This window comes from Austrofundulus limnaeus, unplaced genomic scaffold (assembly GCF_001266775.1).
Source record: "Austrofundulus limnaeus strain Quisiro unplaced genomic scaffold, Austrofundulus_limnaeus-1.0 Scaffold224, whole genome shotgun sequence".
In the NCBI taxonomy this organism is placed as follows: Eukaryota; Metazoa; Chordata; class Actinopteri; order Cyprinodontiformes; family Rivulidae; genus Austrofundulus; species Austrofundulus limnaeus.
The window spans coordinates 388,528-399,254 of record NW_013952626.1 but is presented as its reverse complement, the minus strand read 5'-3'; the positions used below and the strand labels follow the sequence as shown (position 1 = coordinate 399,254).

General features: G+C 36.6%; 1 protein-coding gene and 1 long non-coding RNA gene across 2 annotated transcripts in view; both read left to right on the top strand.

Annotated features, from left to right (window-relative positions):
* Nucleotides 1-2,736, top strand: part of LOC106525367 (uncharacterized) — a 6,734-nt gene extending 3,998 nt beyond the window's left edge. The window contains exons 2-3 of the long non-coding RNA XR_001311107.1: nt 1,821-1,972; nt 2,687-2,736. This is a non-coding gene — a long non-coding RNA (uncharacterized LOC106525367). The remainder of the gene's footprint in view (nt 1-1,820; nt 1,973-2,686) is intronic.
* Nucleotides 2,737-2,834: 98 nt separating this feature from the next.
* clnk (cytokine dependent hematopoietic cell linker) overlaps nt 2,835-10,727 on the top strand; it is a 9,231-nt gene continuing 1,338 nt past the window's right edge. The window contains exons 1-11 of the mRNA XM_014019609.1: nt 2,835-2,877; nt 4,731-4,781; nt 4,865-4,899; nt 4,996-5,006; nt 5,088-5,168; nt 5,352-5,376; nt 7,162-7,186; nt 7,262-7,346; nt 7,435-7,451; nt 7,531-7,622; nt 7,748-7,825. Of these exons, the coding sequence (XP_013875063.1) occupies nt 2,862-2,877; nt 4,731-4,781; nt 4,865-4,899; nt 4,996-5,006; nt 5,088-5,168; nt 5,352-5,376; nt 7,162-7,186; nt 7,262-7,346; nt 7,435-7,451; nt 7,531-7,622; nt 7,748-7,825 (516 nt within the window). The 5' untranslated portion in view covers nt 2,835-2,861. The remainder of the gene's footprint in view (nt 2,878-4,730; nt 4,782-4,864; nt 4,900-4,995; nt 5,007-5,087; nt 5,169-5,351; nt 5,377-7,161; nt 7,187-7,261; nt 7,347-7,434; nt 7,452-7,530; nt 7,623-7,747; nt 7,826-10,727) is intronic.

Genomic DNA, 10,727 nt, shown 5'->3' with positions numbered 1-10,727 from the left:
TATTACATGTTTTTTAATAGTTTTGCTAATCTTAGCTTTTAGCTATGGTTTTGCTACATTGAACTTTTAGCCAGCCTTCTGCCATTTTTGCTAATGTTTTGATTCCTTTAGCTTTAATATTTCAGTTTCAGCTCCTTTTGATATTTTAAGAAAGCCATTCAGAGTTCAACTGCATTTTCAAAAAAAGTGATTTTTTTTGTCGTAGTTATTTTAACTACAGCGCTGCCTCTGCTGACTGTTGTACATCCTGTTTATTTTAGTCTTTTCTGATTCGTGACGGACGTCATGTCATGTTCATTATAGTTCTGTATGGGCTTCTTTTAAGTGTTTTATAAATAAAGTTCAGATGGTGATGAGCTCAGTTTAATTGTTAACTTGTTGAGAAGTGAGGCAGATACTGGACTAAAATAAGGAATATAAATCCTTTWAAAAAAATCATTGCTTGCACTGCTTAGTCTCCGTAGATGATTGTATATGTTAGCTTTGTAGAGACCTAATAAAGTGCTGTGTGAATGGGTAAATGAGAACCCAGATTGTAATGTGAAGTGCTTTGAGTGTCCTGGATGGATAGAAAAGCGCTATATAAGTACAGTCCATTTACCATTTACCATTTAAAGCATCTTCATGTTAGAGACACTCTCACTTTTAATCTAAAAGTCTACTTGAAGTGATGTTAGATTACTCAGCTCTGAGCTGTGTTGTCAAGAAATGATTTAGTGGAATTATATCATGATTTTATGTGTGCCTGGTTTTAAAAATACACCGTTTAGCTTCAGAAATCAGTCGTCTGAGTGATTAAACAGAAACCTCTCTGATTACAGGATCTCTTCAAAGCTGCAAAACGTGTTTTGAACTTAAACGCTAAGCCTATATTATTATATGAACRAATAAAACTACATCTAAAACATAATTTTAAAAAGAATATTGCATTTAGGTGAGGTTAGGTTATTTTGTAAGAAGCAGCTGACATGAGGGGAATTATGTTTACAAACCAATTATTTTAGGTTATTTAATGGAATGAAGTAGTTTCAGAATAAAATGRTGATTTATTTATGATAAAAAAATGTACTTCAGTTTTGGCTTCGATGTCAAAAAGTGAACGGGTGAATTGTGGTGAAAGCAGCGGGGAGCCTCAAGTCTGATTTGTTCTTTAAACAGACGTCGTTCCTGAGCACGCCACACCGCTCAGGAAGACAAATCCACCAGTTAACTGAGCTGGAAAGACTCATTCTTTAGGACAAAAAGAGAAAGAAAAACAACAACAGCTAATGGTGTTTTTCATTTCCATTCCACTCCCTAGTTAGCTGCAGAGAAAGGAGCTGACTGTGATAATGGTGAGTTATGGAGCTCTGAGGGATTCACACAAACCTTCCCAGAGGAACCCTTTTAACACAGACACTGTTAGTAAAGGGGAAAAAAATCACTGAGATGTTTTTTCTTTATTTTTATTCCGAGAATTAAAACATTTATTTTTCATCAAATTAAATTATGATAAATTGTATTAAGTGTCAGTGATTTTATTTTGCTTAAAAACTTGATTGCTTTGTTGTGCTTTTTCTCATTAAGATTAACTTTTTGCCACAGTGCGGGTTTTGAGATCAGCACGTTTGAACTATTTTACTGTAAATAGCTTCTCAGTGCACTTCAACACCTCCAATACTTTTTTTTGGTTCTCAATTAAAACATCAATTAAACTCAAACAAAACAGCAGAAACTGGAAGACAAAAAAAAGGATGCAAATGCAAAAGTCTTGCACGATAAACTATTTCAGAAGTGCTCTTAGAATTAAAGAATTAAAGATTGATTTTTTTTCGTTGCAGGTCCACTTCTAGGAAAACAAGAACAGGTCAGAAATGTGGTAACTTTGCCAACATGATGGAGCCTGAGTACGATGTGGTGGATGACCATGAGGTAGTGCACAGTGTGCGCATCCTTCCTGCCAGGCCCATAAACGAGGACAGAGAGTATGCAGGTAAAAAAAAAATGTCATACAGGCATCCTCTCTTTCATTTGGATTTGTTTTATGATAAAGCTTTTTACAAATAAATAACWCTTTTGTTAGGACTTAATCATTGTATGCAACCCATCTACATTGTCATTATTTCTCAAAATTATTAGAGCGAATAAAAATAGATATAGATACAAGCATCCACAAGCCTTTTCCTGCTTTCTCTTAAAGCAATATTTTTGCACTTTAGCTGACACATTGGGGCTAACGATGCTCTGGTGAGTATAATTAGGATAAAGCAGCTGAAGTAAGTTTGAGTAAAAAAAAAAACAGCTTCACTAAATATGTGTTGAGAATGAAAAGCAGCGTGGCTCTGAGTGAGAGCTCCTGCTGAGCGAGCAGGATCTGCTGCTGGGTCTCCTGGGCCATCTGTTGGCTGAGTCAGGCTGAAAGGAGATTACAAAGATCCACGAGCCGAGGTAGAACACAGACTCCACAATCCTGCTTCGATGAGCCCGCAGAACTGGAAGGAAGAAAAAAAAAAACACACTGAACGTGGCTTTTAAAGTGTTTAAACCTGGCGTCTTCTCCCTCTGCTGTGTCTGTGTGCTGCTGGAGCTGGCACTGACCCACTTCTGAGAGTGATTCAGGCAGAAAAGAGTTGAAACCATGGGCTAACACTGAAGCGGCTGAAACGTCTACCTGTACCGTGCAATCATTGAGTCATTTGATTTCCAGACAGGAATCCTCCGTGGTCATCCTGCAACCAGRGTGTTTCAGCAGTCGCCRCTGTAAGATTTCTTTTTCTAGAAACAAAGTTGCAAACTGCACGACTCTACTGCTCACACCCTTTATTTTGCTCTGTCGTTCTACCAATCAGTGTAGAGTCTCTCCCAGATGTTTCCCTCGAGAGATGCCACAGATTTCAGGTAAGTGTTTCTGTGGACTCACCAGCCATTTTATTAAAATACAACTAATCAGTCAAAATCCCTTTTTTTAGCCGTCAAATGCATTTTGTTGTGTGGAGTCCATTGGAAATTTTGAATTTAGTTTGCTGTGTGKATATCTTTATATTCTGTTTGACTCATCTTTTTTTCAACCAGTTCAGTTTGTTTTTATTACCTATGAATTTTTCCGGACTATTATATCACAGTATTTGTGACAGATCTACATAAGACAGGGCTATTCAACTAAATCGCTCTGGGGGCCACAGTTACTGCAGATCAACAGCTGAGGGGCCCAACATCCAGTAATTAAAGCCATTATATAAATAAACCAAGTATTACAAAGATCTGTTATCTTTGAAATAGTTTATTTTGCTGCATTTAATCATGAATACAACATACAGAACCCTATAAAAGTAGTAATAATTAAACAATATCAAAATCAAAAAGAACTCATTATTATAACACAAATATTATTTTGACATTGCTGATTTGACAAATATTTAAACCAATTTTATTTTTACTTTCATAGTTTTATCTTCACCTGCTTGTAATTTTAACTGTCTTGAGTGTGCATAGAAATGGTTTTAACCAGCTCCAAGATTCTGATGTTTCTGTAAATATCAAACATGTCTATGTTTAACTAAAATAACTCATAATTAAAGTAGAAAACCGGGGGTTTGGGCTTAAGAGATGAATGAACTAATTGGCGGGTCAAACTTTGGTCACTCGCTGGCTGGATGTGGCCCACGGGCCGCCAGTTGAAAAGCCCTGTAATAAGGTCTTGACTTACCAACTACAATTTGGCGGTCTTCATTCTCCTCTGGCCCCAACAAGACTGGATGGACAAGTTTTCCCTTGTTGACATATTTTAAAGTCGCATCTTTGCAATCAAACTAGAATGGACCGCTCTGGAAGCTGGAGGGTGGGGGCGGGGTGTGAAGCGCCTCCGTTTGTATTTAAAGAGACAGCTTCAAAACGAGTTGATCTCAGACACATCTGGTGAAGACGGCTCCTTTGAGTTCGAATCGAGCATCAGAACGGGGAAACAAAGGAGATTTAAGCGACTAACATGGTTTGATTTAGAAACTGTCGATTGACTGAGATTTTCCCAAACTGCTTTAAGATTTACGGAGAACAAAAGATGTGTGGATGAAAAAAAAACCTCACTGATGTCGAAGAATGAACGGACTGGTTTGAGAGGAGAAAAAGAAAAGCAACATTTGCTCAAATTGGTTCTATTTCCAGTCAAGATCTGACCACCTTAGTTCAGTCTCATCTTCCTCATGGTGTTTATTGGCAGTTGGCAAACAACATATTACATGCATTACCCCCACCCCGATGACTGCTCCACGTTCAATGTCACACCCCAAGTCCCTCAGAACGTGCTTCTGTCACCTGATTGGCTGATTATTTATTTGTGTTAACAAGCGGTTGAACAGCTGTATCTAATAAAGTGAGTAAATTGCCCAGAGATAAATTTTCTGGTGAACTTTTTCAGTAATGACACACTTAACTGAACTGAACTGGAATTGAACATGGTGATAAACCAGAGACTTATTTACACTTTGAATGAGTTTTACTGAAACTTAACTGCAAAGCTCAATGGTGCAAACTTTATTTTCAGGAAATGAAACTGGTGAACTAACAAGCCAAAGACACATATACTGATCGCAACTGTTGCTTCAGATTTAGGAAGATTTAAAAGACAAATGGAGATCAACTGACAAACAATAAATCCAGTATAAACTGATTAATCGTTGTTTCTAACAGCGTGCCGTTCTTCTCTTTAGTGCCTAACGCTTTTTCTCTCCTCTCTTCCTGTTTCTGAAACTCAGGGCCTGCTGTAAACAGAGACCAGAAGCCGGGGCGACGAAAGACTAAAATAAGTAACAATTCTTTAAACAGTTAAAAAGGTTTTGTCTCTCTGTCCTTCGCCGTTTCCGTAAATACTCACGTTTTGTGTTTACAGACAGGAGGCCGGCACCTCTGGCACCAGAAGAGCATGTAAACACTGTACATTTACAATTTTAATATCAATAAATTGTGCTGATTCATTTAATACCCTTTTTTTTATTTATTTATTTTTTTCTTATGTCTCAGGAGCCACACAGGTAACGTTTTCAATTCCTTCCAAAGATTTCAAAGACTTTGTGGTTTAAACAGACTTACAGACTGAGTCTGTGCTCTGCCAGGTGTACGCAACCTTCACCTTTTATCGTAGAGTTGTCCAGAAACTTTGGTGGACTGGCAGTACATGGGCCCAGCAGGAACGAGTGAGTACATTTTCAATATTTACGCTCTGTAAGAGCTTTTAGACGTAGCTGGATGTGAATAAAATTCGGTGTGAGCTGCAAGCTGCTACGTGTGCAGTGTGACTGCGCCATCTACTGGCTGAGAAAATAATGACATCACAGGTTGTCTGCAGTTTCAATCATATCATGTCTTTTTATTTTCAGCAGACAGCTGAGGTCAACTGAAAAGGTAAGTTGGAAAACRTGCAGAAAACTGTCAGTCTTTGCTAGTTTTCCTAGAAAAACTCAATCCGACCCTCATTCCTTTGAATTATGCTTCCTGGAAGCACAACGTTCCTAAAATCCACTCGCATGGCCTCCATGAAGCACTCTAGGTCTTTCCAAAGGGAAGTTTATTTCCACACTAAGCTTCAGTACACTTTTTTTTTTTGCACTTGACAAACAACGTGACCAACAATGTGTTTTTAAAATTGCATCTTGGACTCTTCGTTTGTTGCAAAAACACAGTTTGTTTGGTTGAGAATCTTTACAAAAAATACTAAAAATGAAGAGGTTTGACAGGCAAGACCTTAATGTGCAGTGCATCATAACTGGACAGCAGAGGTCTATAAAGTACTTGAAAAAAATAAACTAAAAATAAATTTACATGAGCAGAAAATGACTTTTGGTAAATAAAATCACTGAGAAAACTACTCAAGTAAAAATCATAAAACTGTTTGCAAAAACTGGAAAAGTAAAAGTACTTTTACACAAGACAGYGTTTTTTCAACCCTGGTCCTCAGGGCAAACTGTCCTGCATGTTTTAGATGTTTCCCTGCTTCAACACAGCTGATTTCAGTTGGTAACTAATTAGCAGGCTTTTGATGAAYTTCAATMATCTGAATCAGGTGTGTTAAAGCAGGGAGACCTCTAAAACATGCAGGGCAGTTTGTGGGGAAATTGAAACTATAGTGCATGTTATGTCAACCTGTAGGAAGTAGAAAGAAAGTAGGAAGTAGAAAGAAAGAACTGAAATGATAAGAAGTTTTGAACGAGAAAAAGAGCAATACAATCTTTTAATGTTATTAGGAAAAAAAATATTTTGATGCAAGTTATAAGATTATGTTTCATTATCTAATAGTAACGGGGTTAATTAAAATAATCTAGTTTTTTATTTTATTTTATTAATTTTTATTTGATTTGATTTTTTTATTTTTTTGCTTGCTAGTCCTGGTTCACACTCCTTACCGGTGGTGGCGGTAATGCACCAAATGTTGTTTGCCAACTGCTATAATAAAAAAAAACAAGAAGAAGAACATGCAGRGCAGTGTGCCTTGAGGACCAGGGTTGAAATCACTGCTCTGAGAAATAAACTGTTGAATTTACTGAACTAAAGCCAGGTTGAGTAAATTGAGTAATAGATGTAGATTATTTGCTCAATTTACTCAACTACGCTTAGTTAACATGGCTTTGTTGAGTAAATTCAACACTTTATTTTTTAGAGTGCATAAACATCTTCTTTCATGATGAGTTTGAACAAATTTAATTTTGCAACGAGGTGTTAAATTTTAAAATGAAGACGTAAAAGTACATTTTTTTGCTTTAAAATGTAAGGAAATAAAAGTAAAAGTAGCTATTTAAAAAAAACAACTGGTAGAATTACAAATCCTCAAAAAAAACTACTTAAGTACTGCAACGAAGTAAACTTATAAACCTCTGCTAGACAGAGAAGAAACAAGAGGCAGGTCTAAAAGTGTTTAGTATTGGTATTTTATATCTTGCAAAGAACTTTTCACTGACTAMACAAAAAATTACAGTCAAAATGTGTGATTTAAACTGGCTGCAAGCAACAATAGTTTAAAACTGATCTCTTACTAAGAACCCAGTATTGAGTCCTTGGTTATCATTAACAGGCTGAAAGACTTTCAGAAAGCTAAAATAAATATTCTTTTCAAAAACAACTAAAAGAAACTAAGGTTCTTTTGAAACAAGGAATTAAAGATGGCTGTAATTATTTTGTTTATCTTTTTTCTAGAAAGACTCCAATCTACCTTTAACAGGTAAAATTAGATGTGTTTGTTACATTTTTTAACACTGAAATGTTGCAGTATTAATCAAKTTAAATGTGTTTTCAGTCCCACGAACTGGAAAAAGTGTTTCGGCTCAACTGACCCATCAAAGACGATCTTTGGATCTGGAGACTCATGATTTCGACAATAGGTGCAACCTTAATTTTTCTTTGGTTTCTTCATGACGGTTACATCATGACACAAGACCAGAGTTACCTCTTTCTTTTTGTCTTATTTAGGACTCATCAAAGTTTAGGTAAGTATGTTAGAAACTATCACTTTGTCYAGTGTTTTGGAGGGGTGGGAAAAAAATCAAACCTAACTTTTCTTCATAGAAAGGGTGCCTTCTCGACGCCATCACCATGAGTGGCCTCAAACCAAAGAAGACCTTGACCAGAGTGACTTTTTACCAGCAGAGAAGCCAAATGTAAACATTCATTACTCACTAGTACATGGTACATTGATTATCATAATAATAATCATAACAGTCCTATAATAAAAAATGACAATTGTTACCTGAACCACTGACTGATTGCTGACTTCTTCCAACAGACYTACTGTGAGGAGGACTGGTACATCGGGGCATGCAATCGAACAGACGCAGAACACGCATTACACCTGGTGAACAAGGTACCTCAGTGATTAAAATGTTCTTCTTGAAGCACAGGAAGGCCTTTTCAAAACACATTTATTAATTTATTGGTAAAGTCTAACAAGGACACAGTGAGCTTCACAGAAAAATTGGAAACAGAGGCCAACAACCAGACTAAGTTTCATTAAAAAGACATAAGTTTTCCCGCTGTAACCTGTCAGGCACATTAGAAGAGAACTTGGAGTAATTTGTGGCGAAAGGTCAAAGGTTTAGAAGAGAGCAGAGGAGTCTAAAGTATTWACATTCATTATGTATGTAAGTAGAAGTATAGATATAAGGTTTAAAGACTTTTTTGGGAGTAGAAGTATCAACTCAAGCTCAAGTAACTACTTAAAGTATAAAAGTAATGCRAGCCATAAAGGTTAAAAGCTTAGGCCACACCAGAGATCTATAGTGAAAAAGTTGGGATGCACAAGGCTACCTGTTTCAGYAGCATATATATAGTATATCTGCCACAGTCATCTTCATACATCACAAATCCCATTGAAATTACAAATCTCTTTTGCAAGGGAGGCCTGTTTTTCAGTTTTGCAGACAAGCAATGGAGGTCTGGCTAATTCCATAAAGAAACACATTACAGTTATCAAGCCTGGATGCTTTGAATCCATGAATAACGGACTCAAGATTTATTTTTTTAGACAGAACTGAAAGAAGCACGATTTAATGAGTTTACATGACTGTTTAATTTCATGTAAGTGTCCATTTTTTTACTCCTAGATTGGTGACGATTTGTTTTTCAAACGGAGCAAAGAGAGGAAAGGTTGATGCAGGGGTTCCTGTTGGTGTCATTAGGTGGAAACAACATGATCTCAGTTTTTTTTTCTCACTAAATTTTAAGAAGTTTAAAGCCATCCAACTTCTGATATCAGCCAGGCAGTCAAGGAGAGGTTGGATGGAGTGAGGACCAGCATGCTTCATAGGAAAGTTAAATTGACAGTCGTCTGCTCCAAAAGGAAATGAGGTGCCATCATGTGAAAAACAGCACCTACAAGCAGCAGGTACATAGAAAAGCAAAAGGGTCCCAGAATGGAGCCTTGTGGTACCCCCTGCTTTTAAATCCACAAGGTTACAGTCCACAGTTTACCTGTAAAACAAGTCTAAAGCTGCACCATATTATTCTCACTGCACAAAAATAAATAAATAAATAAACTCCATCTGCTGCCGGACACAGACAAGATTTCCTGAACAGCTGATGTTTCAGCTCATTTATCTGGTTTTAAGTGAGAAATAAGGAGATTGCCCAGTTCTAACTGCCTACTTTTTTCCAGGGTATATCCCAGTTTCATCTGGGTTAAAGTTCCTACTCGAACAGCCTGGCCACAGAACGTTATACCCAGAAACCCTGGATTCATGACAGCACTCCTCTTGAGATTTTACTTGTTTACTGACTGGGATGATTTTTAGGAGTTTGGAAGTAAACTCCAAGGATGTTATTTTAACATTTACTTACACACTAAGACAACCGGTTAGATTAATTGTAAAAGATTACGTGAACTCAGAAAATTCCCCATTTAACACTCTTGAGACGGCATGAAAATTGTGGGGGGGAACAATACCAAAAATTGAATGTCCACACTGGCTTTTATAATTTTCTAGTTGCTGTATTTTATTAATATGTGATGTAACAAGTACAGCAGGAATTAAAAATCAATCACAAATCGTGACAAATTAAATGCATTAAACGCTTTAACTTTCCCTAAGTAAGTTGCTGTAATATGGTCAAAAATTATAAAACAGTAAATAAATCATGAAATAATTTTTAATCCACATCGGCAGAGACCAATCCTAAGCCATACCTGCATTATGAGCTTTTCTGGTCAGAAAGCAAGATGCTGCACTGGATTCTTCTGATCAGAGCGAACAGCAGGTCGGAGAWGAGCCTCTTCCTCCAAAGCTTTATTTTCTGCTACTATGATTTCATTTGCTAACCATGCTATCATTTAAACCTTCCTCCTTCAGCAGGAATCCAAGGAAAGGTCCAAATTTACCTGGAGCAGAGGAAGAAGACTCCAAATTCCTGATTACATGAGAGTTTTTTTTATCTGATTTGGAGGGTCCTCAGGATTTTTTTGATCAATCATTTGCCTTCATTTATTTCCTCGTTTATTTTAATTGGCCAGTCATGTCTCTGCCGACCCATCTCATCTTTTTCCTTTATCTTAACACTCAATACCTTTTTTTCTTTTAAATCCTTGATCAGTTTTTATACCCCATATTCATTTMTTTAGCTTTTATTTACTTTAGAACAATCACCGTCTTACTTAACCTTCAATTTTTCCTCATTTATCAGTGATCAAACTATGTAAAAGCAAAGCATTCTCTTGTAATCTAATGTAATTTTTTATCTAATTTTTTATTTTTTAAAGCTCAATTTAAACTAATCCCCATTTCACAATTTCACTTGCTTGTGTTATTTACTGACTTCAGATCTTAACCAACATCATTAATTTATATTCACACACATTTGATTTAATAATAAACAACCAAAAATCACCACTAAAACCTACTTTACACTCATCGCTGTTGTGAGCTGATGTTAAGCTGCTATTCATAATGGATATAATATAAGGTCTAGGGAGAGCAGCGAGATGGGCTCAAATTGATCAGAGTATACAACATTATCTAACAAGTTGTTGAGAAATTCCTCACTTAGTTGAGTGGAGGCTTTCAGGTGGGTGGGTTCACTGAGATGGAGACAGGAGCTTCTATAGAACTGGAGTGTGCAGAAACCAGGTGACCGTGTGATCGACTGGTGAAGCTAAAGGCTAACGCAAAACAGTCAAGAGTCTGTATTCCCCATTACTGTACATGTTGACAACAGAGCAGAAAAAAAGGACTGACGATGTAGAAATCATTAAAACTATAAATAATAATATTAAT